The 18327-nt window shown below is 56.0% G+C and overlaps 1 protein-coding gene across 1 annotated transcript; it reads right to left on the bottom strand.

Moving 5' to 3' along the window:
- Positions 1 to 3985: 3985 nt before the first annotated feature.
- NFAM1 (NFAT activating protein with ITAM motif 1) lies at positions 3986 to 17661 on the bottom strand. The gene is made up of 8 exons (XM_049772448.1): positions 17607 to 17661; positions 16024 to 16092; positions 12648 to 12971; positions 10918 to 11030; positions 8283 to 8384; positions 5386 to 5460; positions 4894 to 4980; positions 3986 to 4045 (listed from the first exon to the last, which is right to left on the bottom strand). The coding sequence occupies exons 1-8, from the start codon at positions 17659 to 17661 to the stop codon at positions 3986 to 3988; spliced, it is 885 nt and encodes a 294-aa protein (XP_049628405.1).
- Positions 17662 to 18327: the final 666 nt, after the last annotated feature.

The raw sequence follows: 18327 nt of genomic DNA, 5'->3' as shown, positions 1-18327 counted from the left end.
TTATCTAAATAAGTGGTGGAGCCATAGTATGGCAGATGGGTTGTTTGCCTTGTATGTGGCTGACCCAGGTTAAATCTCTGGTCTCCCATATAGTCCTCAGAACCTGCCAGGAGTGATCCCTAAATTCAGAGTCAGGAGTTAATTCTGAGCATCATCAGCTGTGACCCAAAAGCTCAAAAAATAACTGAAAAAGAGAAAGGATGGCAGAAAGGAACCCAAGAGCAAATAAGGTCTCTGTTTTATGTCAATTTTCATAGCCCAGATTTCTGGGTCCTGCTTCCAGGGCCTGGACAGCCCCTAGAGTTTATGAGGGGTGTCCCCTGACAAGCCGGAGGGACCAAGCGCTGCCACTGTCAGCCTGGCTGGGCCCAGGCCCCAGCCTCCCTTGCTGGCTGAGCAGTCTGCCAAGAAAACTATTGAACTACATAAAAATCCATCCTGGAGCTCCCTGAGGCCCCCTTAGGATGGCGCGTGGTCTTTAAATTAGAAGGGAGGAAAAAAAGAGGCAGATTTGCCGGAACTGCAGCTCAGCTGGCGAGTGAGAGCCGGTGGCCCAGCCCCAGGACAGAGCCTGGCCAAGCCACACCCTTGAGGCCCCTGTCCCGAGAGTGTCCCACAGGGCTCCCAAGGAGTCAATGCATGTTCCCATGGAAACTTGCTCTGCAGAATCTTCTGGAAGCTGTAGCCAGAGAGGACCACCTCTCCCTCCCACTATGTGTGCTAAGGGCTGGTTCTCTCTTCTCCAGGGAAAAGCCAGGAGGGATGGCTGGAAGGAAGTATGTGGGGCAAAACTTCTAGACTTTGGGGCTGCAGCCATAATACAAGCAGGGAGGGTGTTTGCCTTGCATGCGCCTGATTCTGGTTCGATCCCCAGGACCCCAAAAGGTCCCCCATGCCCAGCCAGGAGCTCAGAGCCAGGAGAAACCCTGAGCACCACAGGGTGTGGCCCCAAAACAACAACAACAAAAACAACAACAAATAAACAGAACAAATAGAACCTTTAGACTTGAGGCTGGAGAGATAGCATGAAGGTAGGATGCATGCAGAAGGATGGTGGTTTGAATCCCAGCATCTCCCAAGCCTGCCAGGAGCGATTTCTGAGCATGGAGCCAGGAGTGACCCCTGAGCACTGCTGGGTGTGACCCAAAAACAAAAACAACTTTTTAGACTTTTCTTAGCATGGCCTGGCCAGTGAGGCTGTGTGTCTGGTGGTGTCAGAGGCAGTGGGGATGTTCCTGGTAGGGTGTGGCAGGCACAGGGGAGATGGTGGGAATGCAGAGGTCAAGTGAGCAAAGCATCTGTGGAGAGGGGATGAGTGCCAGGACAGGAGGTAGCAGATGCCTAAACCTGGGAAGGCCCTAGAACAGCTGTCCCTGACTTTAGGTTTATGGCTCCTGCCTGGGGCTTGAGGAATAGCTCACAAGTCAGAGGCCCCAAATGTGATGTCTGACATCTCAATCCCCCTCCTGACCTCATGCGGAGCATGGCCCTGGTTGCCTCAAAAGCCCACTGGGTCTAGTATGGGACTGACCAGTCTGTCTGCTTGGCTGAATATTGCTGGGAGCCCCCAACCCCCAATTCCTTTTTAAAAGCCTCTTGGGGCTGGAGAAATAGCACAATTGTAGGGCATTTGCCTTGCATACAGGACAGACAGTGGTTAGAATCCTGGTGTCATATGGTCCCCCAAGCCTGCCAGGATCGATTTCTGAGCACAGAGCCAGGAGTAACTCTTGAGTGCCACCGGGTGTGACCCCCCCCCCCAAAAAAAAAGCCTCCTTTGCTTCTGAGCCTCATCTTCCCCCACCAGACACCTTTCCTGAAGAAACATTCCAGAAAGAAACACACTGGAACTTCCTAGAGACCCTGCAGGATCCAGCAAAGTGAGGGGGCTCAGGTACATGTAGCCAGGAGCCCAAGCTCAAGGCCCACAACCTCAAGGACCCCACAGCTGTTTTTGTCTCATTCGAAGCAGCCCCTCGAGGAAACCCCTGAGCCCCAGCTATAGGCTCAGTGCTTTTGCAGGCCCCTTTTGCAAGTTCTGCTTGCATCTTAGCCCTGAACACTGATCAATTCCTCCTCCATGCTTGCAGCCTGGGATGCTTCTCCCAGCCCTTCCTGACTCAGATTCCCTTTGGGGGGGTCTTGCCTGCCTCCCTGAACCCCACTTACCCCCAGTTGGAACCTATTGGCCTCCCTGCTTACCTAGGAACCAGGCTTCCAGGGTCTGTGCTCCAAAGAGGAGGACAGGTGAGGCCCCAGACCACAGGGAATGAGACAGAACCCATACCAGAGTCTGAGCACAGTGTGGCAAGCATGGGGAGAGACTGTGGGACCTGGGCATGCTAAGGGAGCATGCTAAGACCTCAAGGTCTCCACAACCCCACCCCCAGAACCAACTGGAAACTGAGGAGTCCTAGCCCCAATTCTCAGAGGTCCAGGGACAAGGCCAGAACCAGGCAACAAGGCCATGTCCAGCTCACTCACTGCCTCCTTGTTCCCAGGAATTAGGAGCAGGTCCCCCTGGAAACCTGTCCCAGAATCCAAGATCTCAGCATAGGGTCCCTCCTAAACACAGCCTTTTGCATGCTCAGAATTGGTCCAGAACCAAGTGGGGTGGTGGTGGTGGCCTGTGGAAACCCATCAGGATTAACCCCTTGTTAATCCCTTTCCTTATCCTTATGGGGAAGATTAAGATATGGCTGATGCTATCAGGTCCAGGGCCAATGCCAAAACTGCCCCCCTACATTTGGGAGTACACTGCAGGGATGTGGGGCTGCTAGGGGATAGGGAAGATCAGGAAGACTGAAAGGGAAGAAAGAAAAGACTGAAAGCATCTGAGTCTCCCGGCAAGGGGACCACTACCTGGGCCTTCCCAGCCAGTCTTAGAAAGGGTCTTCTGGCTCCCTTAGCAAGGCTGCAGGGGTGAGATGAGGAATTTTGCCCAGCCCAGAGGAACCCCACAGCCCACCCAACCCCAAGGACCTTGGTTCCTGGAGCCAACTCTGGGCCAAGATTTAGGATTGGAAATTGGACCTTTGCTGTGGACAGAGGAACAACTGAAGCGCCAAGAGTGGAACAAATTTATGAGGCTGGAGTGATAGCACAGAGGTAGGGCTTTTGCCTCGCATGCATACATCTTAGGACAGACCCGTGTTCAATTCCTGGCATCCCATGGTTCCCTGAGCCTGCCAGGAATGATTTCTGAGCACAGAGCCAGGAGGAACCCCTGAGTGCCACTTGGTGTGGCTCAAAAACAAATAAAAAGAGTGGTCAAAATTTGGGAGCAAAGGGGATCCACTTGGAGGAGGGCAGAATTTTGAACTATCAATTTCTCCTCCTCACCTGCCCCAAAGCACTTGGATCTGGGCCCAAAGTGATAGAACAGGGCACATACTGGCTTTCATCTGGCTCGCCCTGACACCATGTAGGGTTCCCTGAGCACAGAGCCAGGAACAGCCTCTGAGCACAGCCACAGCGACCCTCAAAATAACCAAAAGACCAGATCTCCTCTTCACCTGTACCTGTCTCGACCCTCTGCACTGCGGTCCCAGCCCCTCAGTCCCTGCCTGCCACCCAGCTCTGGCCCAGACCACACCCACATCGTCCATGCCAGTTCCTGCACCCCTCTCGAGGCTGCCAGGCCAGGTAGGTGAGGAACAGCCAACAGGTCCAGGTGCTGCTTTCATCTCAGCGGGACACATGTGTCCCTCCAGGCCCCTCTGGAGATGGCTCATCTCAGTCTGCCTGGGCTCAGAGGAGGTGGCAGGGCATGGGGAAAGGCTGGCATCTAGGACATCATCGCCTGGCAGAGGGCATCACACAAGAGGGACAGTGCAGTTGGTACAGAGGAGGCCAGGGGCTGCTGAGGCAGAAGTCTTGACAATGGAAGAAGAAGAAGCGGGAGGTCTGGGACTTCCTGCTGGTCCAGCCCAAGTCCTTGCCTGGAGAGGCAGTTGGGGACAGCACAGCAGACCAGGGATATGTCCTAGAGATTTTCATAGACCAGTTGCCCGTCGCTGTCCCTCTCCAAGCCACGTGCCTTCTCCTGTGGAAAAGAAACAGGAGTTAAAGTGATCATAAGGATAGATGGGGTGCTTGCTTGCCTTGACCTGAGTGCAAGACCCAGTAACCCCAAAGGGTCCCCTGAGTACCTATAGGCGTCCCCTGAGCACAGAGCTAGGAATAAACTTTGAACACCACCTGGGGTAGCCAAAAACTAAAGAAATGGGAACATGAACCCGAATAGAGGTTGCTCCAGTGAGTTTGTGGGCCCCAGAGACAATATTTTTATTTCTGAACGTTGGAGTGCACTGTTGGAAATAACTGGACTTCACTCTTCAGAATAATTTTTTTGTGGTGCTTGTCATTCATTGGATGGGAAGGACCTTTCGGATTGGTGCCTTAAACTACTGTTCTCCTCCCCTGCATATGGACTTTGGTTCCCAATAATGCCCCCGGGTTTCAGGGGAAAATTGCTTGTGGTTTTGGTTTTCCACGACTGAAGTTTCTGCTTGCTGATCTTAGTACTAGGAGTGGAAGGAAGGCTTGCAGTGGAAGTCCCTGAACCTGTTTTATCTCATAACTGTGCGTGAATTATTTCCTGTGTTGGCATTTGCTTCTGACCCATGTCTGACAATCCCTTGAGATTGGACCATGAGGCTTCTGCTTTAATATACCTCACGGGCCCAGAGAGATAGCACAGCGGTGTTTGCCTTGCAAGCAGCCGATCCAGGACCAAAGGTGGTTGGTTCGAATCCCGGTGTCCCATATGGTCCCCCGTGCCTGCCAGGAGCTATTTCTGAGCAAACAGCCAGGAGTAACCCCTGAGCATCGCCAGGTGTTGCCCAAAAACCAAAAAAAAACAAAAAACAAAAAAACAAAAATATACCTCACCTTCCTGCCTAGCACCCCAGATGGCTCAGTACTGCGGGCACCACCAAAGGCAGCCCAGGCATTCTTGGGATTGGGGATGCCAGAGCTCTGAGAAGCCCCAGAGCTTCGAGAACAGAAAATGCATCGATAGCGCCAATGAGGGGAGAGCGGGGGTCTCCCTCTTCCTGGAGGCTCTTCCCAGTCCTGGGCCCCTTCCAACTTGCAGAACCCTTGTGAGATTATGGGCCCCAAAGGCTGAGAGCCGTGAGAATGAAGGGCTGAGCCTCTGGCTTAGCCAGCAGCCGCCATCCAACTGGTCAATGAAGACACGGCACACACATCCACACCTCGGGAGGGTCTGAGCAGGAGGCCTGGGCACTCAGCGCAGTGGCAAGTTCCTGGGGACTGGGTAGGGCCCAGTGGGTCTCCCACCCAACATAGCACCAAACCCCTCCTTTACAGAAGAGGAGCCTGTGGGAGGAAACAGATCCCAGCTTGCTAACCATAACATACCTGGGGAAGAAGATTCTGGGAGGGGGTCGGGCTCTGCAGGCAGGCATACACCTGGGTGTCCTGGCGCTGAAGGTCCTGCGGGAGGGGGTGCTGGTCAGAGGTGGACAAGAGACACCCCTACCTCTCCCAAGACCCCTGATAATGCCCCCCACAGCCACACTTTCTGGCTTCCCCAAGTCACCCACTGCCCAGACACCAGAGTGCCCTCCGGATACTCCTGACACAGGAGTTTGATGTTTTTTTCACTGTTTGTTTGTTGGGTTTGGGTTTCTGTTTTGGTAGTGCCAGGGATCAAATCCGGGACCTCACTCCATGTGCTTTACCACTGACCCACCTTACCCCATGTCACTCAGATATCTGAGAAGATGGAACTGACTCTGGGCTCTGACAGCTGCCCGGAACCCCTCAGCCTCCTCATCTAAAATTTGGGGATAATCACACGGGGGGTGGGGAGGACCCACCTAACCTAGGGGAGGGTTAGCGTGTCATCTCCCTCGCCCATCCCACCCCATAAGCCTGAAAGCTCCCTAGCTCACTCTGTCCTGCTCAGGTCTCCTCCTGGGGAATGGGGGGCCTGGACTGCTTCTTAGGGGTGCCGGAGGAGAGTCCTCCCCAGTCTGCACTGCCAGCCAGAGGCACAACTCTCTTTCCCGCCCGAGCAAGGCATCAGGACGGTTGCCAAGGAGGTGGTTTCCCGGGCAACAGGCAAGCAGGAGTCTCACTCGGCGGGTGGGGAGGCGAGAGATCCAGGTGGTGCAGGAGGAGGCAGGGCATGAAAGCCGTGTAATAAACCGTTTGGCGCTTAGAGACCTTCGCTGCAAGGGTGTCACACACTCAGGGATGGCAAGGGACCAATTCAGGAGCCTCTGAGTCAGAACCCCGAGCTTCCAGGGCATGGATTTCAGAGGCGCATGGTGGCCCGCTGGGGTCCCTGGGGCTTGTCCAAAGCAGCACCACAGTCAGTAGGAAGCCTGGCACTTGACATGAGAAACTCCTCTGCCCCCCCCCCTGGCTTGGGTCCCAGAGCTGGGTCTCCCTCACTGTAGGGGACTGAACCTGGGAGTCCCCACCCAGACATGGTTCTTTTCCCCCAACCCTGGCCAGAACATGCTGGCTGCCCCACATTAACCCAAAGAGGCACCGTGGTGACACCCCCTGGGCCACACAGCCCTCCTGGCTGGAGTCCAGCTTGGCTCGCTGCCATCCCTGGTCCTGGCACCCGCAGGAGTGTGGGGAGCAGCAGGGAGGGCATCAAGCCTGTAGCCCTGCGCATGCAGGGGCCCTGCAGAGGTGGCTGCCGATTAGCAGCTGCTGAGAAGCTGTTGACAAGGCCTGACCTGCCGGGCGGCATTTGCATCGCGGGTGAGAAGCAGGGCAGCCAACAACAGCACCCTGGCCTGATGGTCATCTCTGCTAGCACAGGGAGGGGCCCCTTTCACCTGGGCCTGCCAGGAGGTTCCCAGTGGGCAGGGCCAGGCCTGCTGGGCTAAGCTGGGTTAGACTGGACTGAGTTGGGTCTGCTAGCTCGAACTGGGCTAAGCTAGTGGCTGTAACGGTCTGAATTGGTCTGAGCTAGCCTGGACTAGTCTAAGCTGGGCTATACTGGTCTGAGCTAGTCTGGGCTAATAGGAGAAGGTCTGAGCTGGGTGTATACTGGTCTGGTCTGGGCTATTTGGGTCTGAACAAGGATGGGCTGGCTTATACTGGACAATACTGGGTGAGACAGGACTGGGAGGTCTGGGGCAGAGCAGAAAGAAGTCCCTAACCTGGGCCCGGAGATATCGATAGCACAGCGGTGTTTGCCTTGCAAGCAGCCGATCCAGGACCAAAGGTGGTTGGTTCGAATCCCGGTGTCCCACATGGTCCCCCGTGCCTGCCAGGAGCTATTTCTGAGCAGAGAGCCAGGAGTAACCCCTGAGTACTGCCGGGTGTGGCCCAAAAAAAAAAAAAAAAAAAAAAAAAAAGTCCCTAACCTGATTGGGTTCTAAACTGGGTCATTCTGGGGGAATTCTGAGGGATTTCTGAAAGGGCTCTGATGGGGCTCTGTGGGGGCTCTTGAAGGAGTTCAAGGAGTCTCTGAGGGGTTACTGAGGGCGCTCTGACAGGGCTCTGAGGGAGTTTTGAGGGTTTCTAAGGTGGCTCTAAGAGGGTTTGGGGGGCTCTAAACGGATTCTGCAGGGTTCTGAGGGTTTTTTGAGAGGACTCTGAGAGGGTTCTGAAGGGGCTCTGAGGGTTTTGAGGGAGATTAATAGGGGCTCTGACAGGGACTCTACTGAGGTTCTGATATGGTCCTGATGCTGCTCCAATCCTCTCCTGGGGTTTCTCCACGGCGAGTGTGGACACTGCAGCCCCTACATGGCTCTGAAGGACCTTAGACCGTAGCAGGCTGTTCAACCCACGACACTCTGTCCTTCTTTCTCTGAGGTCCAGGCCAACCGGTGGCAGTGCCCCTTGTCCCCCCAAACCCTCCTGCTCTCCTCACTTCTAGAACTTCTGCTCTCTTTACCCTAAGCATATGGGGATGACCAGGAGCATGCTTGGAGAACGGATTCAGACAGGGTGGGAAGGAGCCCAGGTTAGAACCCCCCCCCCCTACAGAAAGGCAGGCCTGAAATGGGGTCCTCTGGCAGCAAAGATCCAGAAGACGGGGAGAGGGTCCCACTCAGTATGTAGTGAAGGGAAAAGCACAACCATTAGCCAGGTGACTGCCAGGACGGATCGGGAGAAGCACTTGCTCTGCTATGGCCAAATCAGGCTCAAGTCCTGGCCCCATGTTTGTTCCCTGAGCCCGCCAGAAGTGATCTCTGACATAAGCCCGTGCAGCCACACTTTACAGGTGGGGAGCCTGAGGCCGGGACAGGGGCACAGCTGGCCCTAGAGAGATCCCCAAGACTCACCGTGTAGATGGAGTCAGTGGTAGCTGGCTGCTGGGAGCTGCTGGCAGAGCGGGGGTCCCAGCACTTCCGGGTGGGCGGCTTCTGCAGAAACTTCACCAGTTTCTGGGGGGCACAGTGGCAGGGCTGAAGCAGAGGGCATGTGTCCCCCTTCCTGCCCACACACCAGCAGGGATGCAGCCCCCCAGCTCTGCAGACCTGGGGTGCAGGAAGCTTTGAGATAGGAGCTGCTGGGCTGAGACCCGCCAAAGCTGGGGGGGGAGTAGTTTGAACTGGGCCGGAGCTCCTGATCCAAGGTCCTCCACCCTGGGGCTCCCCAATCTGCCCTTCCCCACCCCACCCCACCCCCCACCCCCGGCCTCACCACTCTAGAAGAACCAAGCATCCAGTATCTGGCTCTGGGGAGCCACCCACCCTGACCATCCCTCACTATTCACCCATTCCCTCCTTCCAGGGACACTAGTCCTGTCCTCCGTGGGTGACCAGAAGCATTGAGGCAAAGTTCTTGACCAAAGTGGCAGGAGCTGACCTTCTGCCTCCCAGGGAGGCCAGAGCAGGCTGAGGGGAGGGTTAAGGTGATTTGGGCCAGAGTGGGGGACACTGAGAAAATGGGGACACTGGTGGAAATGCAGCTTCAGGAATTCAGTGAGTATTCAGGGAAGGAGAGAAGAGGGAGGGGTGAGCACAGTCCTGGGGGGAGGTCCCAGGGGGGAGGGCTGAGGAAAAGCCTCAGGCAGCCAGCAGGCCTTGCCCCCCTCCACACACATACACACACCCATGCCCCATCTCAGGCCCCACAGCCAGCAGTGGAGCTTCCAGGTTCTCACACCAGCCAGGCAGCAGCTAATTAAAAAGCCTGGCCGCCTGCCAAGCACGTTTACCCAGGATTAGCATGGAGAGCTGCTTCATCTCAGCCCCAGCAGTGCTGCCAGCACGCCACCAAGGGCCACCAAGGGCCACAGGGACCCCAGGAGCTGTGGGCAGGGAGAGCATCAGAGGAGGACAGCACTAACTACCCCCCTGAGCTTTCCCCACTTGCCCTCATCCATGCACTCACTGCCCCAGGTGAGACTAGGGAGGGGTGGCTTGAAGGGGGAGCAAAGCATGCTGGGGAGTGTCCCATCCAGCCTGGGTTGGGTGCTGGGAATGACCAAGCATGCCCCCCCAAAAAAACCTAAGAAAGGAACATTCCCAGGAGGAGGGGGAGTATTTGAGGATGAGGAAGGCCCTGCAGGCTGCCTCTCTCCCAGGAAGCAGCCCTCTACCCCTCAAACTGAGTGGGAGTCCCAGAACCAACATCTGGGGGCCAGAGCAACAGCACAGCAGTAGGGCGTTTGCCTTGATTGCAGCCAACCCTGAACGGACCCCCAGTTCAATTCCCGGCATCTCATATGGTCCCCCAAGCCTGCCAGGAGCAATTTCTGAGCCCAGAGCCAGGAGGAACCCCTGAGCACCACCAGGTGTGACCCAACCCCCCCCCCCCAAATAACAACAACAAAGAACCAACATTCATAGCTGCCTCTTCTGAGGGGCAGCTCCCACTAAGCTCTCACCCCTGCTTCTATTGTGGCTCTGGGTCATCAGGCAGCTCTCGATTACTCCTGTCTCTGGCTCAGAAATCATTCCTGGCAGGCTCAGAGGACCATATGGGATGCCTGGAATTGAACCCAGGTCCATCCCAGGTTGGCTGCATGACAGGCAAATGCCCTACCGCTGTGCTATCTCTCAGGCCACACTCTCTCTTTCTTCAGTTGAGCTCATTTTGCTCCTCCTGAAAGCCCAGGCCCTTAGTACCCCAGTGGGGCGGGGGAGTCAGTCTATGAATTCTGACATGTGAATGAAGGGGCAATCCCCCCCTCAACTTATGAAGAGGGTCTGGCTCTTAGGGTACAGGAGCCGCTGGTTGGGCTGGAATGCTCCCCAGTTCTTCCCTTTCATCTCAACCCCAGCAGTTCTGGGAGCCCCAAGGTCATTCTTTTTTTTTTTTTTTTTTTTGGAATTTTGGACCATACCTGGTGACAATCAGGGGTTACTCCTGGCTATGCGCTCAGAAATCGCTCCTGGCTTGGGGGACCATATGGGACACCGGGGGATCAAACCACAATCTGTCCTGGGTCAGCCACATGCAAGGCAAATGCCCTACAGCTATGCCATCATTCTGGCCCCAACTAAGGTTATTCTTAAACCATCTTTGCCAGCAGGAAGGCAGAAGGGACCCCATAGAGAAGCCCCCTCCACAAGTAAGTGCAAAGAACTGGAGTAAACTAGGCAAGCACTGGCCTGTCGGGCCTGTCCAAGCTAGTGGGGTGGGGGGGACCACCTCATTTCCAGAGCCATCAAGTGGGAGGAAACTTTCCCTGCCAGAACTGCTGGGAGGCTGATGCTCAGAGGCTATAATGGAGCCCCAGAACCAAGAGAGCTAAAAGGGGCAAGGGGGGACCCAGTGTCCCCATCAGACACCATGGAGGGGACCCTGAACCCAGAAGAGGAGGGAGAGGAGTTAGAGGTTCCTGGCCAGGGTAGCCTTAGGGACGTCAGGCCTGTCACAGCATCGGGGAGGGGACAGGAGGAACCCCCAGGGCCCCCGTTGTCAAAGCAGGCAGCCTGGGAAAAGGGGGTACAGAGAAAAGACACCCACCTTCCTCCAGAGCAGCAAGGCCGTGCCCAGGACACTCAGCACCAATAGGATACCAAGGCAACAAAAGAGGAGTGTCTTCTGGGAGACTTCGGGGGGCTCATGGTACCCTGAGTCTAGCAGAAGGGCAGGAAGCAGAATGATCAGTTACCTCAGAGAGGTTTCTCCCCACCACACCACCCTAGATCCCAATCCCCATGTCCTCCTGTCCCAGGACCCCACTTACTCTCCTCCCCAAGATAGGCCCCCATCTCGTCAGCTAAGCCCCCCATCGCTTCTGCTAGCTGCAGAACCCTCACTCGGGGCAGGCTTGGCTTCTGGAAAGGGGTCTGCCTCAGAGAGCAGCTTGTCCTGCCTTGGTGTGTGGCAGAGGTCAGGGGTCAGAGGGCAGGGCTGGGGGTAGGGTCTGTGCCTGGCCTAGTGGGGGCTGGCACGCAGGTATCAAGGGGCACAACCATCTTCCCTGGTGCCTCCTTTTCTGTCTTCTCCTCCTACTTTCCACCCATCCATTTTTCCATCCCCCTACTAGTCCGCCTGTCCATCTATCAGCCTTCCTTCCCTCTATCATATACTCATCCACCCACCATCCATCATCCAACCATCCACCCCCTCCTTTCCCATCCATTCACACACACACACACACACACACACACACACACACACACACACACACACACCACATGTCCGTTTCCCTCTGTCCATCCATCATTGGTCCCTACACCCACCCAGCCCTCCTTCCCTCCATTCAACTTTGACTGGCAAAGCGCTGCAGCATGTCCACAGATGCCAGAATGTTCGCCTCTGATACTCAGGTACAGACCACCACCAACATCCATGACGGAGCTCTAGCCCCTTCTGAAAGCCTTTCCCAGCCTCGGAACCACATAAGGCCCCCCTGAGCCTAGCCAGGAGTGATCCCTGAGCATGGCAGAATGTGGTTCAACCCCCCATTCCTCCCATAAAAGGATCCTTTGGGGGACTAGGTACATAAGGGTTGGCCAATGTCGTATCCTGGAAATCAGCTAAACTGGGGTCCAAACCCAAGCCTGTGAGGTTTTGAAGTTCAAGATCCTTCTGGGGCAAGACACAAAGTCAGCTCAGGAAATTGGGGGCTAGTTGGGGTTATTTTTTTTGGTTCTTGTTTTTTTGGAGGGGTGTTTCCGGGGTTCTAGTCCAAGTCTAATATATGCAAATATGCACTTTATATTTTTATTTATTATTTTTGGTTTTGGGCCATACCCGGTGACACTCAGGGGTTACTACTCCTGGCTATGTGCTCAGAAATTGCTTCTGGCTTGGAGGACCATATGGGACACCTGGGGATTGAACCCAGATCCCTCCTGGGTCAGCTGTGTGCAAAGCAAATGCCCTACTGCTGTGCTATCGCTCTGGTCCCAATATATATATATATATTTGGAGATCTGCACTTTATCACAGAGTCACTTCCTGGCTAAATTGGTGGTTGCTCCTAACTTTTGGGGTGTCCCTACTCCTTGGAGTACATGGCAGAAATCTTAATACTGTTGCTCTTTGCTCCCCATTCTGCACCCACCTCCCCGCTGGGAGCTGGGGCCTCCCTGTCCTGTCTCGATCACCTGTCATCACTGGACACAGTCCCGGAGCCCTAAACACCCCGAGTTTGTTTTGACGAGGTCACACACCCCCATTTCATAATCCCGCGCGCTGTAACCTCAGTTCTGCCGTGGGAGGCCCCTGGCCCTCGCCCACCTCACCTCGGACCAGGATGAAGGTGCCTTTGCCTTGGGCCGACTGTGACTCCCTGAGCACCGAGCAATAGTAGGTGCCGGTGGCCTTGGCGCTGTGCAGCTTGGGGGTGACATTGCAAAGGTACGTGGAGGTCTGGTTTTCGATGCCTTGGCCAGGGCTGCAGCCTGTGTCCTCCATGGAACTGGTGTGGCCCTGCAGGTCGGTGTAGAAGTAGCTGACTTTGGGTTTCTGCGGCTTGTACTGATAGGTGATGCTACAGCCAAACATCACCTTTTCGTTGGCCAGAGACACCATAATGGGGGGACCGGTTTGGATCACAGACAGCCCTCCTGCCAAGGAAGTGGGGGACAAGGGCTGTGTCAGTCCCGCCACCTACCCACACACTGAGCATGGGGCGAGGCAAGGCTGGGCACCCTCTGCTCTGTGCTCCCAAGTGCATCCAGCAGAACCCAGCAGTTCTCAGGGATGCCTCCTGGCTCCGTGCTCAGGGGTGGCTCCTGGCAGTGCTTGGGAGACCATTTAGGGTGCAGGATTCAAACCCAGGTCACCCTCATACCAGGGGACTAACTGTTTGATAGGAAGAGATCAAGAGTCAGAGTTATTCGCAGTTCTCATCCCTAGGGCTGGAAAACTCCAAACTCTCACTCCCAAAGTCTCCTTCCCAAGACAGGAAGCTGTGAAGGAGAAAAGCAGGGGTCTGGGGTTTTGAGGGGTCTGAGACAGAGAATACAGTGGAGGGTATTTAACTTGTACACTGCCGACCCAGTTTTGAGCCCATATGGTCTCTGAGTGAGCCAGGAGTAAGCCCTGAACACAGCTGGGTATAGATTTAAAAAAAAAAAAAAAACTTAATGGGCCAGAGAGATAGCACAGCGGTAACGGTTTGCCTTGCATGCAAAGGACGGTGGTTCGAATCCCAGCATCCCATATGGTCCCCCAAGCCTGCTGGGAGCAATTTCTGAGCGTATAACCCCTAAGTGCTGCTGGGTGTGACACAAAAAACAAAAAACTTAAAATAAAAGTACATGTTTGAGAAAAACCCACCCACACTGGTACAGTACAAAATCCAGAGGAAGAAGGCAAGGAATAGAACCAAGAGACACTTTCAGACCGTGGTGGAGTACGGAGGATGCTAGATCTGGGTCTTCCCAAAGCCCTGAGGCAGGAGAGGGAGAACCCCTCAGTCTGGGGAAATAAGCCAGTCAGTACAGAAAATACCAGGTCAGGGGCCGGGAAGGTGGCGCTAGCAAGCGCTAGCGTAGGACGAACTGCGGTTCGATCCCCCAGCGTCCCAGATGGTCCCCCCAAGCCAGGAGCGATTTCTGAGCTCAAAGCCAGGAGTAACCCCTGAGCGTCAAAACGGGTGTGGCCCAAACCCCCCCCCAAATAGAAAATATGAGGTCAGGGACTGGAGACATAGGACAGTGGAGAGGGCGCTTGCCTTGCACACAGCTGACCCAGATTCCATCCCCAGCATCCGAAAGAAAGGAAGGAAGAAGGAAGGAAGGAAGGAAGGAAGGAAGGAAGGAAGGAAGGAAGGAAGGAAGGAAGGAAGGAAGGAAGGAAGGAAGGAAGGAAGGAAGGAAGGAAGGAAGGAAGGAAGGAAGGAAGGAAGGAAGGAAAGAAATCCAGGTTCATCCCCCACCTTCCTCCTAGCAGGCTCCTTCCTTCCCCCATCTCTATTGCTGCCCCATGGGATGATTGAGAGGTCCAGGGACCCCTTTAGAAAGCTCTGCAAACCCTCTTCCACCCACTGCCTCCCACTAGGAAACCCTTTTGAAGATCCCCAAAGAGAGGCTCAGAGCTGGTTGGGAGGGGCTGGAGCACAGGGCCTGTCTGCTGGACCCCTGAACTCCTCCCAAAACAAACAGGCAGGATCTCCAGCAGTGACCCGTGCAAGGAAGCTGGGGAGATTCAGGGGTGCAAGGGAGGGTCTGAGGCCCCTACTGACCTGGGGCCCAATGTCTCCCTGGACCCCCGTGTCCCAGACAGGAATGGAGGGAGCTGCAGGGACAGGAGAGCCAGGTTGTTAATGGAGAGAAGATGGAGCACTGGAGGCGCTCCTGGGAGCTGCAGGATTGATTTGTTTGGGAGGAAGAAGGGGGGCGGACTGTGAGCCAAGCTCAGGCTTGGCCAGCGGCCAGACTGCTTCCTGCTCTGCTTCCTCAGCCCTGTGCCTGCCAGGGGTGATCGCAGTGAGGGGGGAGGGATGCTGGAGCAGTAACAGAGTGCCCCCCACCCCAGCCCCAGGCTCTCATCCCACCATCCTGCTCTGTGCTAGAATCAGACTGACTGGAGGAGCTCAGGGCTAGAGGCAGCCCTTGGCTGAACCCCAGGGTCCCCATGGGCAGGAAGGACAGGCAGTGGCCACAGCTCCCTGACCCCACCTGCCTGCATCCTTCCCCAGCCTGGGAGCACTGGCTCCCTCACGCCTGCCAGCTCTGAGCCAAGACAATGAGCGTCAAGGTGGATGGGATCACTCCTGGCTCTGTGCTCAGGGGTTTTCGGCCACCACTTAATGTAGTCCCCAAAACAAAAATAAACTCTGATCCTCCAACCTCTTCCCATGCCCCCATGAGCAAAATGAAACTCAGAAGAGTCCAGAAACTAAGGAAGGATCCAGAAGGAGGAACTCCTGACTGCTCCTGTCAGCCGCCCAGCCGTGAGCACTTTCTTCAAGGGGAAGGGAGTCTGGAAAAGGGGTTCTAGTCCCCAGATGGGGGTGAAGGCAGGATTTGGGAAAAGGGTTCAGGGCTGAGGTTATAGCTCCTCCTGCTCTAATACAAGCTTCTGCCTGTCAACATGCCCCAGAAATTTGTTCCCTGGCACAGACCCAACCTGCCATCACCCCAAATCCCGCACTTGGGTCCCCCAGCCCTGCCTCTGGTAGCTAAACTGGCTCTGTCACCTCTGGTCCAGCCTAGCACCCCAACTGTGGCTACTTCCTCCTCTGCCCAACCAGGGAACTGCCCAGCTGCCTTCTGGGAACTCCAGAGTGTAGCTCAGCAGCTGAAAGCACCTGCCATGAAAGCATGAGGCCTCAAGTTTGACCCGTGGGGCCACCTACATATCCCCTATTGCTCTGCTGACTGTCTGGGACTCCCAGAGTGTGGGTTCCCCCTGCCATGAGCACCACAGCCAGGGAAGTGGTGAACCCCACATCCGCCATGACAGAGGGGAAATAGAAAATACTCAAAGCAAAGAAAAGACAGAAGACTTGATGGGGAAGGCGGAGAGGCAGTACATGGGTCTACAGCCTTGAGGCTTCTGAGCTCTGGAGTTGGGGTGCCTAGCTTTGTCCCCTAGTTTCCCCGCACAGAGCCCTGGGCTCAGGTTCCAGGCTGCAGGGACCGAGTACACCACTGTCCCCTGCACACCCACCCCCGAAGGTACAGCTGGTGGCAATGAGTCCAGTCACTGTGGTGTGAACGTGGGTTGCCTTCATTGGTCCTGCAGCCCCCATGGAGACAACTCAGGGCCGGGCAGAGGAAGGAGGAAGGCATTGGGGACACTAGAGACCCACGGGGTTTTCGTGTCTTGCAAAAGAGGAATTTCTCTTTTTCTTGTGTGTTTGTTGCAACGTAGGGGGGGAGGGGGCGGGGCGCTGCCATTTGCCACCAGGCTGGTACAAAAAGGGCTAATCTAGAGAGTTGCACCCCACAAAGCCGCTGTCACTTGGGGACCTGCACTCTTGGTCCCTTTAAGAAGCCACACAAGGAGAACTCACAGGAACTTGGGGGATTGAAAAAGCTCCTTCTCTGGCCTCTGTGCCAACCTCCTCTGGAGCAAAGCGGAGAGATGCCGAGACCCCCCTGGCCCCACCCATGGTGATCCCCATGTCCTCAGGGTGGGGACATTTTTGTGGAATTAAAAAAACTTCAGGACCGGAGCAAGAGCACAGTGGTAGGGTGTTTGCCTTGCATGCGTCTGACCTGGGATGGACCTGAGTTCGATTCCTGGCATCCCATATGGTCCCCCAAGCCTGCCAGGAGTGATTTCTGAGTACAGAGTCGGGAGCAACCCCTGAGCACTGCCATGTCTGACCCCAAAATAAAAAATCCTCGGTTGGTTGAAGCAATAGCACTGAGGGCAGTAAGTCCTGAGAAACTCCAGGTGTGACCCAAAAATATAAAGACCCCAGAAGATCTTCAGGGGGACAGAGGGTCTGGTGCCAGACTCAGAAGCAGGCCGGGGTTTGGACAGAGCCTGGTTGATCCAGATGCCCTCACATTAGGTCTTGTGCAAGCAAACCAGGCCCCCAGCCTCAGATTACCCGTTCTTCTATTTGAGGGGACACACCCTAACTCTGAGTTCAGGGATCACTTCCGGGAGGGAGCTCCAGTAACCCTATGGGGTGCCAGGGATGGAGCCAAAGTCAGCTGTGTGCAGGGCAAGTGCCTGGTAGAGCTGTTAGACTTTCTGGGTACCATGTCGCAGTTCCTAAGTGGTCCCCTGAGGAACGTCTGAGGGGTGGATTGTCGGGGCGGGGGAGCAGAGACCGAAGGCCAGAGGCCAGGCTGAGCATTTCTCTGGCACAGAAAGGGCCAAGGCTGGGGCAATCAGGGCTGGCTCCTGGCATTCCAGACAGAGGCTCTGCCCAGGGCACTGGGGGTCAGGGGGACCCCAGATTAGGCAGCCCTGGCCAGGAACAATCCTGAGGGAGCTTGTTCCTGAGACCCCCATTCCTGAGTGAACTGGGAGGCGGGAGTGGGATGTGGCCTCCGGCTCCTTCACGAAGCAGAAATAGGTCTTCTGAGGACAGTTCTGGGACCTGGCCCAGTCCTGGGGGGCCCCAGCAGAAGCAGGGAGCAGGGTGGGGTCCCCAGAAGCACCCAGGTGAGGTGACATTCACCTAGCACCCCCCGGGGCCCCCAAAGCATCATATGAGGGCACAACACTCCCTGTATGTGCCCCCGTCCTGCCACCCCACACCCCCATGAGGCTCAGAGCCAGGTAGCCCCTACCTGCCAACTGCAGAGTCCTGGCGAGCAGCACCAGGAGCACGATGTGGGGGGCCATGGGGTTGTTGGGGAGCGACTGTGGCTGCCACAGTTCCCTTTCAGGCCCTCAGTCTCCTCCCTGGGCGCCCCAACTTTCTGCTTAAGTTGGGAAACTGCCTCGATGGGCGGCACCAAGGCGGTGCTGAGTGAACAGGTAAAAAACTAGAGGTTCCGGCAGCCAGAGGGGGCTGGAGCAGGAGCACCTTGGGGCCCCTTCTGGGGCTGGCCAGAAGGCAAGTGACCCCACACCGGCCCAGAACTACATTCTAGAGCCCCCTGCAGGCAACTTCCCTTCATCAGGAGCACCCCAAAGAGTGGGGCTCAAACAGGGAAAGAGAGGAAGAGGGAAAGAAGGGGGCCCCCAATTCACACCTGGTCTCCTCTTGGAGGTCCCAGAGATCTGACCCCAAGGGGCTACCTGCAGATCCTAAAACCCCCTACAGACTCCCCGGAACCCCTGCAGATCCCCCTGACATCCCTACAGCCCTCTGGAATCTCCCTGGACTCCTCCTTTCACTTCCTGTCCCCCCAGCAAAACATTTGCTTCCCCTTTCTGTTCCCAGCCCTGCTCTCTGCCTCCTGCCCCCAGCCCTGCCCTCCTGCAGCCAGCCCTGCCCTCAGCAGTGGGCAGAGCCCAGCCTGGGCAACAAGCAGAGGCGAAGACCACGACAGGGACCCCCATGAC

The sequence above is a fragment of the Suncus etruscus genome, chromosome 4, assembly GCF_024139225.1.
Source record: "Suncus etruscus isolate mSunEtr1 chromosome 4, mSunEtr1.pri.cur, whole genome shotgun sequence".
In the NCBI taxonomy this organism is placed as follows: domain Eukaryota; kingdom Metazoa; phylum Chordata; class Mammalia; order Eulipotyphla; family Soricidae; genus Suncus; species Suncus etruscus.
This window is presented reverse-complemented; position numbering and strand designations above follow the sequence as displayed.